General features: G+C 37.1%; 1 protein-coding gene across 1 annotated transcript in view; it reads left to right on the top strand.

Annotated features, from left to right (window-relative positions):
• PRKD1 (protein kinase D1) overlaps positions 1-24,843 on the top strand; it is a 138,206-nt gene that overhangs the window by 80,812 nt on the left and 32,551 nt on the right. The window contains exons 7-13 of the mRNA XM_015565484.1: positions 1,250-1,454; positions 3,415-3,538; positions 5,086-5,163; positions 6,438-6,717; positions 7,903-7,955; positions 10,247-10,319; positions 12,995-13,101. Coding sequence (XP_015420970.1) covers positions 1,250-1,454; positions 3,415-3,538; positions 5,086-5,163; positions 6,438-6,717; positions 7,903-7,955; positions 10,247-10,319; positions 12,995-13,101 — 920 coding nt within the window. The remainder of the gene's footprint in view (positions 1-1,249; positions 1,455-3,414; positions 3,539-5,085; positions 5,164-6,437; positions 6,718-7,902; positions 7,956-10,246; positions 10,320-12,994; positions 13,102-24,843) is intronic.

Consider the following 24,843-nt stretch of genomic DNA (forward strand, 5'->3'; position numbering starts at 1 on the left):
CTACATTTTGGAAGTATTCCTTTGGGGAAACTCTAGCTACATAAATTAATTTTGAACGATTCTTTAAGAAAAATGCCATGTCTTAAAGGAACAGCTATTTCATTTCCAAGTAGTATTCCTCATGAATTCTTAGCAAAGTATTTGACTCTCTATCTGTCCCAGGCTAACATTTTCCGTGGATAGTGGACTGCTATCTACCTTCAGTCTCATATCAGTTTTCTGATTCCTCTGGAAAGAAAAATTGTGATACAAGACCAAAGAGAGCGAGTTGATATTTATTTACGTATTTATGTATTTATTTATTTATTTTGCTAAAACACTGAAGAACAAGATTATCTTTCTCTATAACTTTCTTCTTTAGAAGAAACACCTAACTATTAGAAGAAGGGAATTCTCTTCAGGCAAACATTCCCTGATTAGTTTGTGCCTTGGAGATTTGTGCATGAATTAACTGCTAAAATGGAAAGCTTGGCCATTTTCCCACTCCCTGTGACATGTGGTATGGACTTTGTTCCAACTCAGAAAATGTCAATATACTCCTGGTAACTACAACTAAAGGGGGAAAGTGTCATTTTTCATGTAGTTAATGTCTTTGAAATTGCATTTTCCCAGACAGTCAGATAAATCTGGTAAAATGTGAGTTTTCCAAGCTTGGCAGGCTAGAGTATCTGATCAGTTTATTTTCTAATTTTAAAATAAGTACTCTGTATCAGTAAATGGTTATAAGTTATTTCATTACTATCAACTTGGTAATTCAATCTAACTTCAAATATTCAATATCTTAGGTATTTAAAAAATGCTTCTTATGTGACCAATTTTATATATTGGAATTTATGACTTAAAAAGAATCAATGACCCTGAGAAGTTTTGCATGTGAAAATTTCCCTCATCTACCCAAATATCTTTTTCTTCCCACCAAAGATGAGAAATTTCTACTTCACTTTTGCCTGGGATCATTTTGCTGCCAAGCACTTCGCCTGTATCCCACCCTTGCCTTTCTTCTACGGCTCTCCATGACTTTTCATGTTTTTTAGGCATAACACACAAGCATCGGCTTGTACATTATCTGTTCACCCTCTCATAAATTCAGATTCTTATGAACAATTTTTTTTTTAAAACAGGAAAGATAAATTCTTCAAATAACTACTCTTTTAGGGCTTCTGGTTGAGTCCTTTTCGAATTGCCTTTGTCTTAAGCCCTGGCTCCAGGATGTCAGGCTAATCTTCACAGGTGTAAACAATTTTTTTAGATTTGCTCAGCCCTGGGGCAGAGTCTGATGTGGTCATGGAAGAAGGGAGTGACGACAATGACAGTGAGAGGAACAGTGGGCTCATGGACGACATGGAAGAAGCCATGGTCCAGGATGCTGCGATGGTGATGGCAGAGTGCCAGAACGACGGTGGGGAGATGCAGGACCCGGACCCAGACCCTGAGGACTCCAACAGAACCATCAGGTGAGGGCTGCACTCGCAGCCTCGGTCCAACAGTAGACCTCCAGCTGACATTTTAATCTACTACAAAAGAAAGCTCTAGAGTGTGCTTAATTTGTTCGTGAATGAGCTGTGTTCTGCAGAGGATAGAGAGCCTTTGGAGTTAGGAGGTCAGGATCCCTTGGAGAAGGGTAGTTTGCATCCTTTTCTTGCATTGCCTCAGTCTTTGACCCACTTTTTAAATTTATTTTTATTTTTTGCATGTGAGGGATTCTCATATTTGCCATCTACAACTTTACTACTAAATTGTTTATGCAACCCTTATTGTGTAGAAACACAAAGATTGGGGATGCATCTCAGCCGGTAGCATTTATTTTATACCTGGCCCCTATTACAAATATCACAAATGTCTACATTGTACTTTCAAAAGTATGTGAAATTTTACAGTTGTGATCTAGCCATCTATACTTTTTAAATTACTATCTGATCTCCATTTTTTTTACATCTTTTGGGTCAGCACACTCTGGGCAAATCAGGATGCTGCCCATTTTGTAACAGTTGTATCAGAACATGATCATGCCCATTCACAATGTCTGTGGGCACATGTGCTCTTCAATTGGCAGAGTTTAGTATTTTGCAAAGCCTAAAATATTTGTTACCTTGTCCTTTACAGAAAATTTCCCAATCTCTAATTTATACGTGTTTTCAAACTTTTGTGTCCATTTATAAATGCCATATGCATTGCCAAACTGAAATTGTTCATCAGATTAAAGCAATCAAATATTGACATTTTTTCCATTTAATAGAGTAAAGCCTATTTCTAAAATATTGGAAAATTTTAGTTTTATGGCCCACCTATCTTTTGAAGGTGTACATTTCTTTAGTATCAAAGGAGGCTACAAAGTATTGTGCTTGCATGGATGCATGTGGGAGCGAGAAGGGAAGAGGACACAGAGACAGAAAAAAAGAGAAAGAGATAAAAGGTTGGCATAATTCCATGGGGAATGGTTATTTAAAAAAACAGTTTAAACAGCTTTTAATTTTTATGAAACTTTCAGAGACTCAAATTTATGTGAAATGCTGTTATCTATAAATGATCAATATTTTGCCTGTAATCGATATATATAAAAACCTAAGTGAACAAATGACTGAATGACCGAACGACTGGTCAACTGGTCACTATGATGCACACTGACCACCAGGGGGCAGACGCTCAATGCAAGAGCTGGTCCCTGGTGGTCATTGTGCTCCCACAGCCAACCTCCTGTGGCCGGCCAAACTCCCCCAGTCCCTCCCCCCATTAGATGGCCCCAATTGGCCCTGATCACCAGCCAGGCTGAGAGACCCCACCCGTGCATGAATTCGTGCACTGGGCCTCTAGTAATAGTAATAATAATATTCTGGAAAAACAAGAAGAAGGAAGTGCATCAATTCGTGCACTGAACCTCTAGTATGTAATAAGTGAGCAAATAAGCTGTCATGAATATTGTGGCCTCAAGACACTACAACAGTAATCTACCTGTTATTTACCCCAACTGACCGGTCCCTCCCCCAATTAGATGGCCCCAATTGGCCCTGATCACCAGCCAGGCTGAGGGACCCCACCTGTGCATCAATTCGTGCACTGAACCTCTGGTATGTAATAAGTGAGCAAATAAGCTGTCGTGAATATTGTGGCCTCAAGACACTACAACAGTAATCTACCTGTTATTTACCCCAACTGAACACCATAGAGGTTAGCCTGGAGATGAAGGCACTTATTATCGTGCCTCGGGATTTTTCGAGTGTAGGGCTGTGATGTGCCTATCATTCTTCCGAGTAATCCAGAAGCTGAGCCATGGTACTCTGACAATACATTTCACTAAAAATGGGGTGTGAAATTTTTCTTACTTTCACTTTGAAATAGCTGAAATAAGATTTTATACAGGAATAAAAGATTTCTTTCAAAAAGCATTTATTTCCTGAAATATTTTGACTTTTCAAGTCCATCAACAAGCAACAACATCCCGCTCATGAGAGTTGTGCAGTCTGTCAAACACACGAAGAGGAAAGGCAGCACAGTGATGAAGGAGGGGTGGATGGTTCACTACACCAGCAAGGACACACTGGTAAGGTGCCCGGTGGGCATTTTTCTCAGGTGTTGCTCACTTTAGGAGTCCCAAATGCCCGTGAAGACGTAGGATGTCTAAGTTACCAGGAGCACGTTCCCTGCAGGCATGTCCTGGATCGGTGTAGCACTTTAGCAGTCTCTGGGTGTCAGAGGTAGCTGAGCAAGCAACTAAGTTAGAAAGGAGTGTAGGCAGCATTCTCAGGGAAACAAATCACTTTCCTCCATTACTTGGGATAATCTTCAGACAACTTGAATGCCCATCTGCCATTTTATAGTAGAAATGAAAACGACAGTTTATGTTGTCAGAATGCTCCTCTGTGATTCGGAATTTTTTAAAACTAATAATGCATCTTAGGGAGGAAAATAACAACAATGATAAGTATTATATTCTTGTTAAATCTTTAAGTGTTCACTTAAAAACTGACTTTAGGGCAGTATACTTTATTAGATAAAAGACAACACATTTTAAATTTTAATCTAAGCTGCTCACTACACTAGACTTTCCTGATAGTTGTGAATGAGGTTGTACATGTGGGTAAGTGAGAAAAATTTAATCCATGTTTTAAAGTTAAATTGAAATGTGATGATAAGCTTTTTTCTCAGTTACCAGTAGTCTTTTCCTCGTTACTTCCTATCTGTAGTATTCCCATTATTTCATTAGATAAACACCTATAACCTAATTAGTTATAATCTCAACTTTCTGTGCTGGAGAAAGATTTGCATGACTTAATGTAGGACTCAACTGAACATGAGATAGCTTTTCCTAGACATGGTGCCAAATATTTAAAGCATATTTTATATATTTGACTCGTCTAAATTGGTTGCACAAGAGACCAAGAATAATGCTAGGGCTTTGGGGTCTAAAAAGTGAAAATACCCCCCACATACACACACACACCCCACACCACCACCACCCCTAAAATGGAAGATGTACCTAGAATGAACAAGGACCTGATAACCAAATCATGTAAGTTTAGAGATCTATAGGGAGCTTGAGAGAAGGTGAACTGATTTGATACATTCCCCTGACTTTGATCCCATGGAGTCAACCCTACTATCCAACAAAATAGTCTTCAGTTCTATTGTAACATTCAGAATTCTTCCATCTGTAATTGAAGCCAGAGTACCTGGCTGGATCAACATGGTATTCCTTATGTTCTAAAATAATGAGGATGTATGAACTTTGTATCTCCTGTTACGCCTTTCTATTTTGTTACAGACTACAAGTCCATCTTTAGCTATTCAAGCAGTCAAATAAATTTTAAAAGGGTATTTTCTGTTTACTACTATGCATGTACTAAATGCCCTGCCCTATTCTGGGTGAGAATAATACATCACCTCCTTTATTGCTTATAACTCTGATGTAGACATGCAAACTTATCACACACTTGCTCAAGAGTCACTTTCTGGAGTATGAAATTGACTGTGTGTCTTTCATGCACTTACCACCATAAAATCTTGTCCCCACTGGGAAATGGTTTTATTTTATCAATAGTAAATATTTTGAAAGTCTTTAAAAGATCCTGAATCTAACCTCTGTTTCAGCGGAAACGGCACTATTGGAGATTGGATAGCAAATGTATTACCCTCTTTCAAAACGATACCGGAAGCAGGTACTACAAGGTAAGCAAGGATGGTTCTTTCCTTGATTGCAGTCCCACGCTCTCTATACGTAGAGTATCAGATAGGCAAAATACATCCAACAAGCATGACTGTTTTTGTGCTTGCTCTAAGAGATACTTTTTCTTCTCTGTAACTTACAGTTTTGGAGGAGTCGGGTTGTGACCCCATAATAGCCGTTGGTGAATTTGACATTTCCTGGGGGAGTGCTTCTGGTCCCATGGACTGATGGTGGGGGAGGAGAAGCTCATTGAGTATGTTAACAGAGATGTGTGATTTGAACAGAAAAGTCAAGGTCACAGCAAATTAGCCAAAAGTAATTTCTGAAACCCACTACATCCAACTTTTTTTTTGCTGTTGCTTCTTCATTGTTTTCCTTCTACAGCCTTGCAGCATCACTGGAAGTAGTTAAGAAACCTTGTCTGATTTCTCCTTGCATTGTCAGTATTCATAAGGAGCACTTTGCAAAAGTTTGGCAGCAATTTTCATTCTGTCTCTCTACATGAAATAATACAGATGTGGAATAATGTATCACCCATTAAAACAAGGTTCCAAAAGAAATTCAGAGTGAAAACAGTTTATACTTGCTCCTTCAAAATTAATGCCGGCTCGGGCATAGTTGAAGTGATTCTCTGTGGCCACTTTACACAGCTCTAATGGAAAAAGGCTATCTCATTAATTTTTCAATAAAAATATGTTTTAAAAATTATTATGTCTTAGTCACTACATACCTCCTGGAAGACAATGTGGTGACTTTTTTTTAATATTAAGATGGTCTTAAAAGCAACTGCTTTTAAAACCAATCACTGTGGTTTTTCTCATTAAAATTATTCACTTGGCTGTATTACTATATTAACATGTATCGAGTCAAATTATATGAATCATTTCCAGTATTTTAAAAAATAGTTAAAAATTAAAAACACCCATTCATACCCAAAAGCATTTCAAAAGTGTTTTCATTCTACCTCACTGTCATTTATATTCTATGTCTTAGATTTTGGGGCAGAATCAAAATCATTATTCTTATTGATACTCATACTTGCCACATGAACATAATGAAAAAGGCACTTGAATTTTTCTGGGAAAATGAGATGATTATATTTCCTCTAGCAAAGATATTTTTAAAATTTGCTTTGTAAAATTCAGTATTTCGCAAAACCATTTTATATAAGTGATGGCCATTTGTAATGTCATTTCTTACACATTCCTGGCATGAATCTTATTTGAAAGTTTGCATACTTTTGGTAAACTATATCAGCATACTCTTTCTTCCACAGGAAATTCCTTTATCAGAAATTTTATCTCTGGAACCAGCAAAACCTTCAGCTTTAATTCCTAATGGGGCCAACCCTCACTGTTTTGAGATCACTACAGCAAATGTAGTATATTACGTGGGAGAAAATGTGGTCAACCCTTCCAGCCCATCACCCAGTGGCAGTGTCCTCACCAGTGGCGTTGGTGCTGATGTGGCCAGGATGTGGGAGGTGGCGATCCAGCATGCCCTCATGCCCGTCATTCCCAAGGGCTCATCCGTCGGTTCCGGAACCAACTCTCACAGTGAGTCTGCTAGCTTCCTATCTGTAGAGCAGGTGTAGAGAGCCTTCTGAGGATGAGTTAGTTTATTTGATAACAAATATACTAAGATATTACATTCATTAAATTATCTTATTTTTATTTTATATTAAATTTGAACAAATTCATGTAAACCCAAATATTAGGCAATCGCAGAGACCTAGAAGTATTCTTGAACCTGATCTGGAATGCCAGGCTTGCCATTTGCAAATCTGAGTTAACAGAAAACCACCAAGCAGGCTAGGCTACCATGGGTGTATATGGTGTGCAGAAAATTATCAAAACCCTTGATAATTTTATCCCAGGAAGAAATCTGTGTCATTAGTAGAATGAGATAGACTTTTATGAAAATGAGACCAGAATCAAATATTGAGGGTGATTTTTTAAAAATACTGCGGAAATCTGTATAAAAGTGTAATTTAAAATTTCATCATTACTATCAATAATGAAATCTGTGGGGAAGAACCCCTGGTTTTCACATTATAGTTTATTTTATGATATATCTCTTTTTCATTGATCTCTCCAACTAATGTACATATTAATAAAATGTGCATGCCTATTTTGGTGCTAAGCACTTACATAAGGTCTCTAATTTAATGCCTTAAACCGTGGTCGGCAAACTGCAGCGCGCGAGCCACATGCAGCTCTTTGGCCCTTTGAGTGTGGCTCTTCCTAAGCCTTAGGAGTACCCTAATTAAGTTAATAACAATGTGCCTACCTATGTACTTTAAGTTTAAAAAATTTGCCTCTCAAGAGAAATTTCTATCGTTGTACTGTTGATATTTGGATCTGTTGACTAATGAGTTTGCCGACCACTGCCTTAAAATAACCTGAACGGGTGGATGTTAATTACTTGCCTGTTTTACAGGTGAGGAAATCGGGCCCTAGAGAGATTAAGTTAAGCTTGTACCAGAGCCACAAAGTGGCAAGCCAGTGCTCGAACTCGAGTCTGTATGACTCCACATTCTAAACTGAGAAAATATTATTTTTCAAAGCTGAATTGAGTAAATCTGTAATAGTAAAAAGAAATATTCTAATAGACATTTTTATAGAAAAATTTAATTGCTCTGATTTAAAAATACCCCTGCAGCTTGATTAGTAAGCATGTGCTTACTTTTTATGCTGTTACCTCTCTTACTTCTTTTGTGTATTTTTAACATGTATTTCCAGGAGATATTTCTCTGAGTATTTCAGTTTCAAATTGCCAGATTCAAGAAAATGTGGTGAGTATATACTTCGTAATATAAAATGTGGTAATGTGATTTTTTTATTGGAAAATAAGGACATCATAAAATACGCTTTTTTATTTATCTAACAATTTAAAATTTTAGTAATTTTTGGAAAATTAAATAATGTCTATTTGGGTACTTTTCTTCCATAAGATTTTAGAAACATTACATTAGATGGATTATTTTGGTGACTTTTCTGTAATTTATTCTGTAGTATTAAGAGCTAAATACCTATTATTCATCTGAGATAAGCAATTATAATGCAGTTTCTAATTTTTCACACATTTGTGTATCTTGGTACTGGAATTTTAATGAGTGATATTACACAATATGAAATAAGATAAAATAAATTTTTTGAGTTGCATGAATAGCTTAAACATGCCCTTATTCTCATTTCTTGATTGCTACAAAGGACTGCTGTCATGTGACAAGGAGTTGCAAATGCTGTTGCAGTCACTTGTGCATATCTAGGAAACCTCAAAAAGCTGCATACTTTATATTTTATGTGTCTACACTCTAGCATCTTTGTCACCCAGGGCACATAACTCCATCCTTTCAGCTGAGTTTTTGAATATTATAGGTCAAACATATTATGACAGAATTTACACTCTGCCATGTTTGCTTTATTTGTAATACTTTGTCCATATGGCAAGTAGCCCCAAGGTAATAAGGTCTTTCTCACCTTGTCTTGTAACTAAGACCTTTGGCTGTATTTTGCCTGCTATACCTGCCTGTGACCAAAAGCAACGTTTGCAGAGTTACACTGATGTGAGTTTAATAAATTCCATGAAACTCTATTACAGCTTACAATCTTTGCTAAATTGATATAAAGTAAACTGGAAACCAAAGATTAGAGAGAATTAGGAAAACTTCAGAGTGGAGGTTAGATGAATTTTTGTGCCGTTGGTCACAAGATAGCTTATTAGGGATCTGCAGGTTCCTTTTGCTCTTGCTTAGCCAGAGAAGACTGAGAAATATAGGTTAACTTATAAGCCTTTGGGAAATTCTAGAAACCTGTGGGGTTGTTCCATCCTGTTTGGCCATGATTGCCCACTGAAAATTCCTGGTGGGCCATTGAGCTAGCAGAGAAAGATGTTGTAGCTTGGACTCAGAATGCTGGAGTGGTACTAATCTACTTTCTTGTATCCAAACAACCTGAACTTACCCCATAGACACTGTGAAGGGATCATAGGATGTTGACAGCTTGTAGTTGTTTTCTATAGGGAAGGACAGAAGAAAAGAATAGGCATGTATAGGATCTCAGGATTCGATGTAAAAAGACTCATTTTTGAAAGGTCAAAGAGAACGGGAGTAGAAGATAGGCAGAACATTCCATAGGATGTAATAGGAATATATCCTATGTAAAGTGGCAGCGTATTGGGTTGTGCTTTCATAAGTGTGGTCATCAAATCACAGACTGTTCCACATAGATTAACACATGATGCTTTGGCAAGTATTATTTCAAAGAGAAACAGCGTAGACATTTGGAACTTAGGGAAGTGGTAAACATGGAAGATTGTAGTTACCGCCAGACGAGAATTTCTAGTGGCCGTCATCCATCTGTAGTGGCTGCTCTCTTGCAGTGAATTCAGCCGCCTCCTCTCAGTTTAGATCAGGGGTCCTCAAACTTTTTAAACAGAGAGCCAGTTCACTGTCCCTCAGACGGTTGGAGGGCCAGACTATAGTTAAAAAAAAAAAACACCCAAAAACTATGAACAAATTCCTATGCACACTGCACATATCTTATTTTGAAGCAAAAAAAAACAAAAACAAAATGGGAACAAATACAATATTTGTATTTGCATGTGGCCCACAGGCCATAGTTTGAGGACCCCAGGTACAGATTCATTGGGATGTGGTGGTTGATAAAGAAGCAGCCTCACCATTCTAGCCATAAAGAGTGGAGTGGCTGGAACCAGGACTCACGCAGACCTATGATTATTAACCCAAACATCTAAATAACCATCTCAATGAGCAAATCCTGTTTTGAATATTGACAGTAAATGACATTGTATAGTCTTAAGTCTTATTTCTCTCTAATGAGACACACTTCATTGGACATTACTCTGCTACTTAAGAGCAGAATAGTTTTCAGAACATTACAGTCTTACATTAATTAAAGAATGTACTTTGAATATTATGGTCATATTACAGATTTTACCTAGCATTTGTAATTTGTTTGAAATATTTAATGTTTGTGAAACACTTAATAACATTATGTAATTTATTAGGACTCATGTTTTGTTCCACTTCATGCTTGTTTTTCTTTGGACTTGTACCTACAGGATATCAGCACAGTCTATCAGATTTTTCCTGACGAAGTACTGGGGTCAGGGCAATTTGGAATTGTTTATGGAGGTAGGTTAGTTCACTAAGTATTTTTATTAATTTAAAATTTTAGCTACTGTGTTTATAAGTTATATCTCCAAAAATATAAAAGATAAGACCTGTGTGTATATAAGTTTGTATGTGTCTCTGATTTCTTTTTAGACATTTTTCTTGAAATAATTACTATTTGGAAAATTGGAACATTTATGTTTTGAAAGAGTTATTCACTCCTAAAAAAACATATTTTGCTTAAATATGAACAAACTATATGAAATACTGGTTAAATAATGGCTTATTTAGACAAAATATTGAGAAACCAGGAAGTTGTAATTCATAAGTAAATTAATTCCATTTTTTAAACATATTTCATCAGAAATCCATGAAAAACCAATCATGTAACTAGACACAAAAAAATATTTTAATTCTAATACTTTTAACAGTGTATGTATTTCATTAAGGTTTGCATTTTTTAAATTTTTGAAATGAAATACTGAATTTTTATCTTTTTTCTTATAGTCAATCGTATTTGGTGAACTTATTATTTTGACCACTGCTGTTTTAGATTCTAGCCAGTTGTATTATATTTGTCAAGTCTTTACAAAATATTTGATGTTAATGTGTTACCTGCCCTATAAAAGGACATCATAACTTTCAGTTCCTTAAGTTAGTAAGAAATTACTTTTTTGTGAGGTGCGGGTGCTCTGAAATAATTACATCTTACTCAGTATTATTTATAATAAATATAATATTGTGCTTTTTAGTTGAAAATTAATCAAGTTCTACTCTGTTTTACAAAGGAATTGTGATTCTTCTAAAATGCTCAAATTATTTTTCATGGCAAACCTATCAATGAGTTAGCAGCCATTGTTGCTTATTGTTAATGCATAACAGTGTAATAGGGGAGATGAATTACATCACTCACAGAGTATTGCCCTGCAATGTAATAGTCACATGCACAAAAAAACCAAACACATTGTGTATCGAGCATGATTAATATCCATAACTGCACATAATGCGAGGGTGAGGCTGGTGTGGGAAATGCAGTTAGAGAGACCAGCAAGGTGCCAGATAATTGGTAACATCCAACAATGAAGGAGCAGACTTAGAAGGAGGCCTTCATGAGGAAGAGTGAAAAGTTGAGACCAGCCAGGGGTGGGCAAACTTTTTGACTCGAGGGCCACAATGGGTTCTTAAACTGGACCGGGGGGCCAGAACAAAAGCATGGATGGAGTGTTTGTGTGAACTAATATAAATTCAAAGTAAACATCATTACATAAAAGGGTACGGTCTTTTTTTTTTATTTAGTTTTATTCATTTCAAACGGGCTGGATCCGGCCCGTGGGCCGTCGTTTGCCCACGGCTGGACTAGACACATAGAGGGTGAAGTGGGTGAGGATAGGATCTCAGAAGAGAATTCAAGTGCTATAGTGACAGAGGCGTCAAGACAAAAGAAGCTGTGACCTTGAAGAGAGTAGTTGCAGAAAAATGGCTAAGTTGGAATAGAGATTACAGTGAGTCCCAAAATGGTGGTAAGGAAGTAGAGAACATGAAAACAATCAGTCTTGAAAGGAAGCTGGCTGGAATGAGTCAGAAAGAGTAGCAAGAGTGAGGTACAGGGGAAAGGAACACTAGATTTACAACAGATGTCAAAGTAATGGAATTTCAAAGTAGGTTGTATGTGACTGAAAAATTTGAGTAATTAGGTCCATTTTCATTTTCAGATTTTCATTTTTAGATTCAATTAACACTACTCTATACCTGTTACACTATAGCTAATAGTGTAACCTTTGAGGGTGCCCTATAGATTCCTCAAAGGATTGTTGCGAGAATTAAATGGGATATAATGTATGGAAATGGCCTATCATGTTCCAATGATGGCGATAACAATAATGATAACTAACATTTTTTAAAATATTTTTATTGATTTCAGAGAGGAAGGGAGAGTGACAGAGAGATAGAAATATCGACAATGAGAGAGAATCACTGATCGCCTGCCTTCTGCCAGCCCCCTACTGGGGGGGATCGAGCCCACAACCCAGGCATGTGTCCCTGGCTGGAATCGAACCTGGGACCCTTTAGTCCACAGGCCAACACTCTATTCACTGAGCCAAACTAACTAGGGCAATAACTAACATTTTTTTTTAGTGTGCATAATTATCTGGACACTTTGTGTACTTTACATATCTTATTTCATCTAATTCTCATAACAACCTCATTATGAAAGATGAGGAACCTAAAACTCAGAAAGCTTTAGTGATTTACTTAGGATCCCAAAGTTAATGAGTGATAGAGTCAAGATGTTTATTCTTTCCATTATAATACACATTAGCTTATCAGGAACTTTAAATTATATTTTCTTAAGGATAGCATTGTGCTGGTGGTATGAGTATTTTCTATATTAAGTAGCTCAATATCCTGTTTCTAAAACATGTTTTTATGAGAAATATCAGGCTGTTGATACATATAGCTTTAATGTTCCAATTCTTTTGTTTTTTAAATAGTGGCTAATTTTATAGTACATATATGATTTAGAATAATGGAGCCAATAAATGAAATCTTTATGGATATAAGTCAATTCACAGCAGAAATATTAATTTATTTTGTGAAACATTTTTATAGTTTCTATGTGTTCCAATAAATTCTGGAGTTCTTAAATAAATGGTATTTAATAACATTATGCTAATATTTCCTTTTTTATTTTGAAGGAAAACATCGTAAAACAGGAAGAGATGTAGCTATTAAAATCATTGACAAATTAAGATTTCCAACAAAACAAGAAAGCCAGCTTCGTAATGAGGTTGCAATTCTACAGGTACTTATTTGTTTTTCATTTGGAAGCTATAAAATACCCCCTCAACTTCTGCAAAACTGAAAAGTTCTCCAAATATGTGTGGTATAGGTATTTAGAAACACTTTAAAATTATTGAAAAGGCAGATTAAACACCAAATTACTGGCTAGGTAGTAACTTTCCTGAGTCTAGGAAGCAGTTGTTCCTTTTTATGTACTTAATTCTAGGTTTTAATATGTTATTAATACTCACTGAATGGGTAATGTTTCAGCATTTGCTCACAGTGGACGTACTAAGACCATTTTGTTTCACATTATAAGTAACCTTGCCTTTGTAAACATTTCTCCTTTATGCTGCCATTATTATATGAATCAAGTATGTAACTCTCAGAATATCAGGTAAATGAGTAAAACGTGTCTGAGAATCACATCAACTTGATGTTATTAATGTCTTGCCTCTTACTGTAAACATTTCATTTAACCGTTTGACTGCTAAGGAGCGCTATCGTGCTCTTCTTATTTAAAACAAATTTAGGTAAACAATTGGTATTTTTTAATTTTTGTTGTTGCAAAGCAATACAAGTGAGTTTATTGTATAAAAAGTGTTTTACATTTTTTCCCATACACGCGCAATTAGTGCCGCAGTTTTGGCATATGTCCGAAAAAAATACGTCAGCAGCCAAACGGTTAATACTCAGCATGTTAGTTAACTCTTCTCATGGATAGCAGTCCCTTTTTAAAGCCAGAATTTGTTAATAAAAGGTATTATGTGCTATATACAACTTTTTAATAAGTAAGCCATTTTCTATAGACCAGAGGAACTTGAGCAATTGGTGCTAAATGTAGTTAAACTCGCTATCCAGTCTAGAAAATTTAGATCATTGATAAATTCCCATTATTATATAACTGCCATAACTCTCTACTTGTCATACATGCTGATCATAATTTCTAATTCTTCATTTTATTAAATAATTTTCACTTGAACATTGTTAACAAAATGAAACATTGAATTCTTTATTGTTTGTTTCGTTTAACTGCCATTTATTGAGTTTCATACAATTAAACATTGAAAAAGATAATGATTTCTGCCCTAAAAGAATTAATGTATTCAGAATAACAGACTTTTGTGGGATTCAGAATTTGTAAAGATGGTGTTTTTGTACTTTTGGACAATGAATGTAACACAGAGGACTGCTACATTGTTCTCCGTTTTCATGGGGAAGAAGATGCCAATTCACAGATTTGTAGCTCAGTGCTTGCTAATCAATTATCAAGAAAATATTTTTTTTATTCTTAACTAGGCAACATTGAACTGTAGATGACATCTAAAAACTTAGTACATGACATCTTCCTGAACCTGGCCCTTGCTTCCCCACTCCCACAGGCGTCCCCAAGGCAGATTCCTTTGCAGCGTGCCGGCCTCCAGAGCTGGTTTATGTGCAGAGATATCTATCCTTCCTTTCAGGACGTGAGAGGACTTTCATGGTCCACATAGTTATGTCCTACTAGAGGCCCGGTGCGCGAAATTCGTGCACTGTAGGAAGGAGTGTCCCTCAGCCCAGCCTGCACCCTCCCCAGTTTGGGACCCCTTGGGGGACATCCCTCTCACAAAGCAGGACTGCTGGCTCCCAACCGCTCACCTGCCTGCCTGCCTGATTGCCCCTAACCACTTCTGCCTGCCAGCCTGATCACCCCCTAACCACTCCCCTGCCAGGCTGATCGATGCCTGACTGCTCCCCTGCCAGCCCAGTCACCCCTAACTGCCCTCCCCTGCTGGCCATCTTGTGGCGGCCAGCTTATGCGAGGGAATGACAGTCAATTTACATATTACCTCTTTATTATATAGGATATTTCATTGCATTTGCAGAAGGCTGCCTGGATGTTGAAGGTCTGATTTTCTATGCGTAGGCCTTTAATTGGCTTTCCTGTCACCCCAGGCTGTTGCCTCGGTAGTGAGGTAGAAAAATAAAATATACCTGAGCATACACTGCCTCCCATCTCCTCTTCGAAACAAATAGGTGCAATCACAACTCAGATGCAATAAGCAGACATTTGGCACAATTTTATTATAATAATGTGGTTTTCTAAAGAGTTAGATTAGGTTAAAAGTCAAATTGTGCCCCTTGAGCATATGAAGAGGTCAAACAGCTCTAATATTATTGCCTGTAATCTTAAAAATCCTTATTACTTATCACATCCCCACTGTCCCCACCCATTCCTTGCTTCATTCATCCAACTCCTATTCATTGAATACATATCATGAGCTAAGCACTGCTCTGCATCCAGTGGATATCATGGGGGCAAAGACACACAGGTCCTAAGTATCATGGGTCTTTAACTTATATCATGCAGCTATAACTTTAGTTAAGCTGCTACTTATTTATATGTTGAATTTTCAATCATGTAAGTGTCTTATTAAGACTTGGCTTAATTACATGCAGATACCAGGTTCAGGAGTTTATACTTTATCATAAAGATGACAATTGGTTCAAAATTTGTTCATCAAAAATAGGGAATTCCTCATGTCCCTCAACTGAAACAAATGAAAAAATAAAAAAGTATTTGAACTTTCACCATCGTCAGATATATATATATCAGCCTCTTAGGAAAGATTGTAATTCCGTATCCCGAGACAGTAAAGTTCAAGCTCACCTCTCTTGAGTTGGCTCACATATCACCAGTTGTGTAAGCATCACTGTCACACTTTATTTAAAACTACAGTCCACTCAGACATCCTCCCACCCCCTACCCCTGTACCATCTTGCTCTGAGATGTGTTTTCTTTTTTTTTTCTATAACACTAACTACACCAGGGGTGGGCAAACTTTTTGACTCGAGGGCCACAATGGGTTCTTAAGCTGGACCAGAGGGCCGGAACAAAAGCATGGATGGAGTGTTTGTGTGAACTAATATAAATTCAAAGTAAACATCATTACATAAAAGGATACGGTCTTTTTTATTTTTAGTTTTATTGGTTCGTTTTTTTTTTTTTTTTTTTTTTGGTTTTATTCATTTCAAACGGGCCGGATCCGGCCCGCAGGCTGTAGTTTGCCCATGGCTGAACTAGAGTGTACGCATCTGGAGTGCAGATGTCATTGTTTGACTTACTAACTATAGGCCTGGTGCACAAGATTTGTGCACTGGAGGAGGGGGTCCCCTCTGCCCAGCCTCTGCCCTCTCACAGTCCGGGACCCCTCACTCCTTACTGCCCGCCTGCTGCGGAGGCAGGAGAGGCTCCTGCCATTGCTGCTGTGCTCACCAGCCATGAGCCTGACTTCTGGCTGAGCACTGCTCCCCCTGTGGGAGCACTGACCACTAGGGGGCAGCTCCTGCGTTGAGCATCTGTCCCCTGGTGGTCAGTGTGCATCATGGCAACCGGTTGTTCCACTCTTTGTTCAATTTGCATATTACACTTTTATTATATAATATATCCTTAACACCTGGCACACATTAGTTATTTAGCAAATATTTTTTAAATGAATAAAATTGTATGGAAACACCATCTTGTCACATAGATGGCATCCATAGTGTCCAAGCAGATAGCAAAAGTCTAGATTGCATTGCTATTAATGGTTAAGTGGTTGGTTAGTTAAGAAGGATTGTGTGTGATTTATTCTTTGTAAGTCCTCATTTCCCCATTTTATATTTCTTATCAAAAGGAATAATTCACCTTTTTGAACCTGAAAATTCAAAGTGTAATGGGGATAGGGGCTGGGGGTTGGAATTCTGTCTCTGGTTGAGTTCAGAAAAAGTACCATGATTGAAGTCATTTGAGTGGCTGATCTTGAGGAACAGATTTCTGTCCCTCTGGATATAAAAGTGATACCCAGAAGCATTTAGTGTCCTCTGCCTTGTGCTGTCTAGCTTATGAAAGTCAGTGTCCTAGTTTCTGGTTGTACCTGGTGTCGGAAACATTCTGTCCTGTCCTCCTCCTGACTCTCTAGAAGGGATCATGTGGGTTGAAGAGGCTGATTGTGAAAGTCCTCCTCATGCAATCTGTTGGGCTGCTGGTCAAATTTAGATTTGTTTCTATGTTTGGAAAAATGTACCTTAGCTTATACAAGACTTCAATGTTGTAGAAGTATGGAATGTGCAAAAAAGTAGAATTGTTTGTGTTGTGTGTGTATTTTTTTCTATTTTATCTTCTGCATATAACCTAAGTGAAAGCTTTCTAAGGCTTATATCATTTAGAAAATTTGTTTTCCTTATCTGTATTTATTTCATTATTATATGTTTCAGAAGGATGTTAATTAATGTAGCTATTACTTCATAAAATCCCCAAAGGATCCTATCTATAGTATTTGAAATTTTTGTAACTTACTAAAAAATACATGGTAAATATGAAATTATTATTTTTTCTACTCATGGCAACAAAATAAGAAAAATATTGTTGTTTTGTGATTATTAAGGATATCAACAAAAACTGACCTTTATAAGGAGAGGCAAATATATCATAGAAATTCTTAGAAATTTAAAATCTAACATAAGTAATATTGGAATGACATATTTAATATAATTTATCAATACTGGCTTATTTGGTCAACTTTAATCTTTATTTTCTAACATTATAATATGACAATGCATAGAAAACTTTAGGGTAGTACTTATGAATATAATTCTAATTTATTTACTATTATTTGTTCTCCTTTTCTTAATTATCAACTTTTATTTATCTACTAGAAACCTGATGCACGAATCCGTGCACCAGGCCTGTAGTAGAGGGGTCCCTTGGCCTGGCCTGTGCCCTCTAACAATCTGGACCCTTTCGGGGAATGTTGGAGAGCTGGTTTCGGCTCAATCCCACAGGCCAGATCCAGATTGGAGGAAGCCCAATCCTGTGCTTTGAGCATCTATCCCCTGGTGGTCAGTGCACATCATAGCTACCAGTCGACTGGTCATTCAGTGGTTCGGTTGCTTAGGCTTTTACATATATAGATATAAGGAGCAATACCAGAGCTTCTGTTTATGATTTAATGTATGGAAGCATTTGGGAATTATGAAAGTACTGAACACAGAATACAGAAAATAGAAAAAGTACATAAGAACTTCATAGGCCATAAATTAAATGTATCCCTATGCACTTATCTCATAAAATTACCCCTGTCATTTTGGTTTCTTTATTGTGAGGGACTCCTCTTCTCATTCAAGTCTCTCTTAACTTAAAACCACAGCAACAACAAAAGGTGGTCTTGATTGGTCTAGGCTGCCTCCCACAGCCTCAGTTCATTCTCCCTCTGTGCCACCACACTTCAGATTCGTGCTTAGTTCATGCTCCCCTGTCAGTTCTGGTTCATAAATTCACTTCTCATCTTTGTTTTTCACATCTTCTTAAGAAATTGCAAGGCTCTTTTTGCCATATGCTGATGTTCTACCTCTACCCAGCTATCACACTTCGGCTGTGTTTTCGTCTTTATTCCATTTGACTAATCTCAGTCCTTCAACAGTGTTGATACTTTGCCCCTTTTCCAGTCTTGCTCCTCACTTCACCTCTGCACTTGACAGATCCTATTTCTCTTCCCTTGCTAGCTGCTCCAGATGTCTCCTTGAACTTCTCCTTCCATTCAGCTAAGTGGTTTATGCTAATTTGGAACTCATTCCCAGAGTGAGGTCATCACTTAAAGAGAGTTTCTGTCATCTCTTCAAATGTCCCTCTTGGGATCTGATCTTTCACAGGCACCTCCATCTCTTATTTCTGATCTTAGGACATCTCCACTTTGCTGTGTATTGCTACCTCAAACCAACTAACCTAAAACCAAATGCTTAATCCTAATGTCTGTCCCTATAAGATACCCGCATCCTGATTTTGTTTATTTTGCTATTATTTTTCCATTTTCTTACCCCAAAACCCTTTTTCTTCAATTAATGAAAATATACATTATTCATCAGAACCTATGAAGCACTTCCTCTCTCCACACAAAGCAATTTACTGGGCTTTTGTGCCATATAAAAATGAGTGGAACCCTTGAGATGTTTACAGTCTATTAGGACAGGCAGATACAAAGAGCTACCATTAGGATAGTGTGGAAGCATAGTGGAAGAAGTTGTGCATTATGACTGAGCCAGAGCATTGGAATCAGGAGAGTTCCAAGGGAAATATAACATTGATGAAATCTTGAGTTTGATAAGCAAAGAAATGGTGGGAAGAGACGTTAGGCTGAGGGGTGACCTCAAGATAAATATTCTGTGAAAAATGAGTAGAAAACTTAAGACCATTTTAGAAGCATGATCTTCAAATATTTTTAGTCATGTGTCCTCAAAAACAATTCTAAAAACCCTTGTACCTGTTTGTGTATGTTTAAGTTGATAGCTGGAACAATTTTGTCAGAGTTTAATGAGTCTTAATTTTATAGTGTATTGAAAACATAGGTATTTGAAAATAAAGCTGTGTCACTCCTTCAAATGTTTGCATTAGAATCTAAATATCATAAACATTTGAAATTATTTATCAATGATTTTAAAAATACATGAATAGGCTTTTTAAAACAATATTATAATTTACAACTTCCTTGTTTTCTGTGAATATCTTATATGTTCCACACAGAATGATAGTTCAATGTAATGTGTTTTTTATATTTGAAAGTCTTTTATTGGTCTTCTCCATAATTATTTACAATAAAAATAAGTACTGTTTTTAATTTTTATTATATTTTAAATATTTAAAGCATTATCCTGGATTAAGCTATCACCACAGTTTTTATTGGTAAAAGCTTTATCAAGAAAGATAAATATTCTGTAAATTTTGATCTGTGCTTGTTTATCATAGAAAATAAAATGTTACTGAATATAGATTATTTAATGAAAATGATTTTTTAATTTAGTTGATAATTTGGTGGGTGAATATTACTTATGGTTTAAATTTGACAGAGTTCAGCAACAATTTTATTCCTTTTATTATTTTTTATTAAAAAACATTTTATTTTTTAATTTTTAAATAAATTTTTATTGTTGGTAGTATTACAGATATATCCCATTTTCTCCTCTCCCCGCCTCCTCTCATCCCCTAACCACCCTCCCAGGTCTTTACTACCCTATTGCCTGTATCCATGGGCTATAAGTATATAAGTTTCTTTTTTTAAAATGTGGAAGCCAAGCTCTGGCTGGGTGGCCCAATTGGCTGGAGCATCGTCCCTTACACCAAAAGGTTGCAGGTCTGATTCCTATCAGGGCACATAAGTAGATTGTGGTTTTTATTCCTGATCAGATTTGCATACAGGGGGCAACCAGTCAATGTTTCTCTCTTACATCCATGTTTTCTCTATCTCTATCTCTGTCTCTGTCTCTGTCTCTGTCTCTGTCTCTCTATCTTTCTCTCTCTCAAAAAAAGTCAATGAAAACATATTCTTGGGTGACGATTTTTTTTTAAAAATTGTAGAAGCCGTTGTACGCCAAAAAAGAAAAAAGTTATTTATCTTTAGGAATTCATTTTAATCTTTTTAAATAAGTTCATTAAATCTTTCTCAAATTGTGTTGAAAGCATGAATTAGAAACTGAGTTGGAAAAGAATTATTTTGCAGTCATTAAAGTTATTCTCTATTTACACCAATATAGTATCTCAAATTTTCTGTTTATTTTTCTCCAAGAGGATTTTCCAAGAGCACTCTTGTAATTTGGAATATGTGAGAAGCATGCCTTTCTTTTGGAAAGTGGATGAAAGATCACTGTGAAAGGAAACTTGGGAATGGAGAATTTTGAGACCACGGGGTTTTTCTCAGGCAGATCTGTATTGAAGAGTATTTGTACTCTTCAGTAGAGTTCCAGATTTAAACAAAACAGAGTTTCTTACATCTATGTCTCTGCTTTACGTATCTCTTAAAAGTCTTTCTGTTCCCCAAGAGCCTATCTTCATTTGGAAACTGCTATGGTGAGACACAGTGCGCAATAAAACCAGGAAATGGGTTTTGTGTGACTTAGATAGTATGTCAAATCAATTGGATTTTATTATGCTTTGGTGATTGTAAATATTTTATTATGCTTAGGTTATTGAAATATTTGGAAAAAGAAATTGTTATTATAACATTGGTATTTAGGAATGACATATACAGGAAGAATGTTTAAAGGCAAGAAAACTTTGTTAGAGGCTATTATCTGCTAGTAGTGCCAGTCACAATGCTCCCATTCCTATTTCTTTCAAAGATGTCATCTTGGCTGCAGCCCTAACATTTCCACTGCAACTAGTCTAGGCTTTTAAATGCATGCCTTGATTACTGGAACTGGTGAGATTTGACATAGCTGAGTCCTCTCTTGCTTCCCTCTCCATCACCACCTTCCTGGCCCTCCCTTTTCCCTGGTCCACCCTGAAGACTACATCTGCTGAGTCTTTAGTTGGCTTCCATCTTATCTCTCCCTAGTTTAGTAGTTTTCTTTTTTTATTTATTTAAACCTATCTACTTGTCCTGCCTTTTAGCACTGTAGGTGATCTCACTGGACTCTGCAGTTCCTATTCCACTGAGTCTTTCTTTATCCTCAAGTCATTGTCCTTGTCATACTCTTAACTTCTGGCCATTGCTCAGCTTTCTTATCCAAGCCTGGATGCCAGTCTTGGTTACTTGGCTCATCAATATTAGATTGATCTTCAAGATCCATCAATTCTCTCTGTCTCGTTTTTTTATGGTTTCTAGTCTCGATATAAAGTACTTTAATACTTATCAAATGCTTCTTATGTAATAATTTGATTATAAGCAATTTGAAAGTCTCAGCAATGCCTAATTTTTTTTCAACTTCCACAAGGCCTATCACAGTAGACAGGATACTGCAGGTAATTGGTTAACATTTGACAAAATTGTCTGAAATCACACACTGTATTTTCTTAAATTCTTTCTCGGGGCCTTTGTTATAATATATTTTGTATGAATAAATCATTAAATTTTGGGCTCTAATTACAAAATTCTGATATTTGATGAGTGGAAAACATTTGTAGAATAGCCACTCATTGTTCCAATTGTCACATATAGTCTGTCTCAAAAGTTAAGCCCTGGGGGTGGAAATTGTATATCGGGTGCAAAGCAAGTTAGAGAACATGTTAGAGTTACCTTGAAAGGCAGTGGAACCGCAGATCAGGAGGGGATTTGGTAAGAGAACAACACTGTGGTGGTTCATGGGTTGAAAAATAGAATAAGCTATAGGGAAGAGGTCCTGCCAGTCAGGAAGACAGGGAATCCAACTTGTCAATGCAGATTGTCAGGATGAATGTCATACCAGGTGTCGGGGTGGGAACTGTGGTGAGAAGACTGACAACAGGCAGCATTCAGAAATCCAAACAGCATGGCATGCTCAGGTGGGATGTGAGATCATGGTGGGGAGCTGTAAGTAGCATGGTTCCTGAAGCATATTAGAACAGGCAGTGCCCTGCCTCGTCCTAAACAGACTTAAGTCCAAGGAAAGAATTAAGACAATGCGTAGCATGGTGTGTAAGGAGCATAGGTTCCAGAGTTAGAGTGCTGGGTTTAAATATTAGACTCGTATTTAAGAGTTCGGAGGAGATTGCACAAGTTACTTCAGCTCTCTGTGCCTCAGTTTCTTTATCTAGAGAATCTCATAGACATGAGACTGGAATATGGTGATTGGTGAAACTCAGCAGTGCCTGGTAGACAGGAAATCCTGTTTTCATACTTATTAGATGTTGCTAGTTTGCCACGATTGAGTTGTAAGTCCAGTTCCTAGGAACAAGATCTAATAATTTGGGGTTCAATTTCCTAGGTAGGTCCTGGAGACAAATAATTTTATCATAACAAAGAACATGCATTTGACTCGAAGCCCGGGATAGGGCTGAACATGCCTTAACGTAGACCTGGCCCCTGGTAGGCATTTAGTAAGTATTTGTTTAACAAATTATGTAGCCACACCTGAAGAAACCAGGGGGATACAGAATTGCAGAGCATGCCAATAAAACAATAAAATCTTCCTTCCTTTTTGTCTAAAAAGCATGGTAATTTGTCTTCATGGAGCAAGAATATTACATATCTTATAAATACATGGCTTTGTTCTCTTAGTCTAAAACATGATCAAGAGTAGGTGGAGAAGAGATAATCATGATGGAACACCAGAGAATAATGTTGCCAAGTGTGGGTGGGAAAATGAAAATTTTTGCAAACTGTTGATTTTTTAAATTATGGAGTCAATTTTTCTTTTTCTTTTCTTTTTTCCAGAGAAAAATGTGCAAAATTTGAGTACCTTTTCTTTTAGTGTGTAGTGAGAGGTTATTTTATACTTTTGATGCTGGAGGGCTCATGGAAGGCCACAACCTGGTGACAGTGTCCAGGTTCTTGTCACTGCGCAGGAAAAAAACTCAAGAATGAGACAGAGAGATTCAGCAAAGCACAGCAGATTTATTAAAGTGATAGGAAGGGAGTGCAGTGAACTTAGACGGTGAGTCTCCTGCCAAAGGGGACTGGGTGGAGGTTTTTGTAGCTGTGAGCAAGGGGAGGGAATGGGGCTGGTCCATGGTCTCTGACACTGTGGGGGTGTGGTCATCAGCACAGCTCACCCAAGTCCCTCCTCTCTAGATAGTGGCTCTTTCTTTGGTCTTCTCAGAACTGTCATGATGACCTGAAGGGCAGAGCAGCTTCAAAACTGTGATGTAGGTCACCATGGCTGCCAACTCTGGCTGAGACTGGTTTTTGTCTTAACTGTTTCTTAACCCAGGAAACTGGGAGAGGGGCAGCAAGGGCGCAGGTGGCTAGCCACAGTCGCTTCCACAGTGTCCTAACCTAGAAGGGGAAGGGAAACAGTGGGGCCTGGGGCTCTTGCCCCTATGCTAACTGTCCTGTCTCACTGTCATCTAATAGGTTTTTATTATATTTCCTTCTTTGTATTTTATTGCACAAAGAATTTACTTGAAATTGTTTAGACATGTTTTTCAGCTCTAAAGTAGTCATATTTTCTGCATGTTCCAAAAAATAAAGCTTATAGATAATGTTTGTGAATGTCTAAAATAGAGGGGGAAAAAAAACAAAGGTATAAGACAAAGAAAATAAACGTAAAAAAATTTTCAAATATTGTGTTTGATAAGAATGTAGTCATAGTGAAAACTGAGTGTCAAAAGGCCAGTTTCCAAGTCAAAACTTCTCTATTTTTTATTATTTTTTTTAAACCTGGTTTCCTTAATTAATGGAGTTCATCTGACTTGGTGTGCTTGCTTCAAAGGAATGATTTGGGGGAACTAAATGACATAATGTATAACATGATTTTTATATCAGTGTTTACCAACATATTTTTGGAAGAAATTTGAGTTTATTTCTGGAAGGGTTTGGGGCAGCGGTTCTCAACCTGTGGGTCGCGATCCCTTTGGCAGTCGAACGACCCTTTTACAGGGGTCGCCTAAGACCATCCTGCGTATCAGATATTTACATTACGATTCATAACAGTAGCAACATTACAGTTATGAAGTAGCAACGAAAGTAATTTTATGGTTGGGTCACAACATAGGGAACTGTATTTAAGGGGCCAGAAGTTTGAGAACCACTGGTTTGGGGGTTAAGATTTCCTCACTAAAACAATTTAGAAAATAATATGTACTCTCTCCAGGTCATCCACATTTTATTTTTTATTTATTTTTTTTCCAAATTTTATTTTTTATTACAAAGGGTATTACATATGTGTCCATTTTTTTCCCCGCCCTAGACAGTCCCCTAGCCTCCCCTATTCCCCAGTGTCTTATGTCCATTGGTTAGGCTTATATGCATGTATACAAGTCCTTTGGTTGATCTCTTACCCTCCCCTCCTGCCCCCCAACCTTCCCTGGCCTTCCTGCTGTAGTTTGAGAAAAATT

This window comes from Myotis davidii, unplaced genomic scaffold (assembly GCF_000327345.1).
Source record: "Myotis davidii unplaced genomic scaffold, ASM32734v1 scaffold21, whole genome shotgun sequence".
In the NCBI taxonomy this organism is placed as follows: domain Eukaryota; kingdom Metazoa; phylum Chordata; class Mammalia; order Chiroptera; family Vespertilionidae; genus Myotis; species Myotis davidii.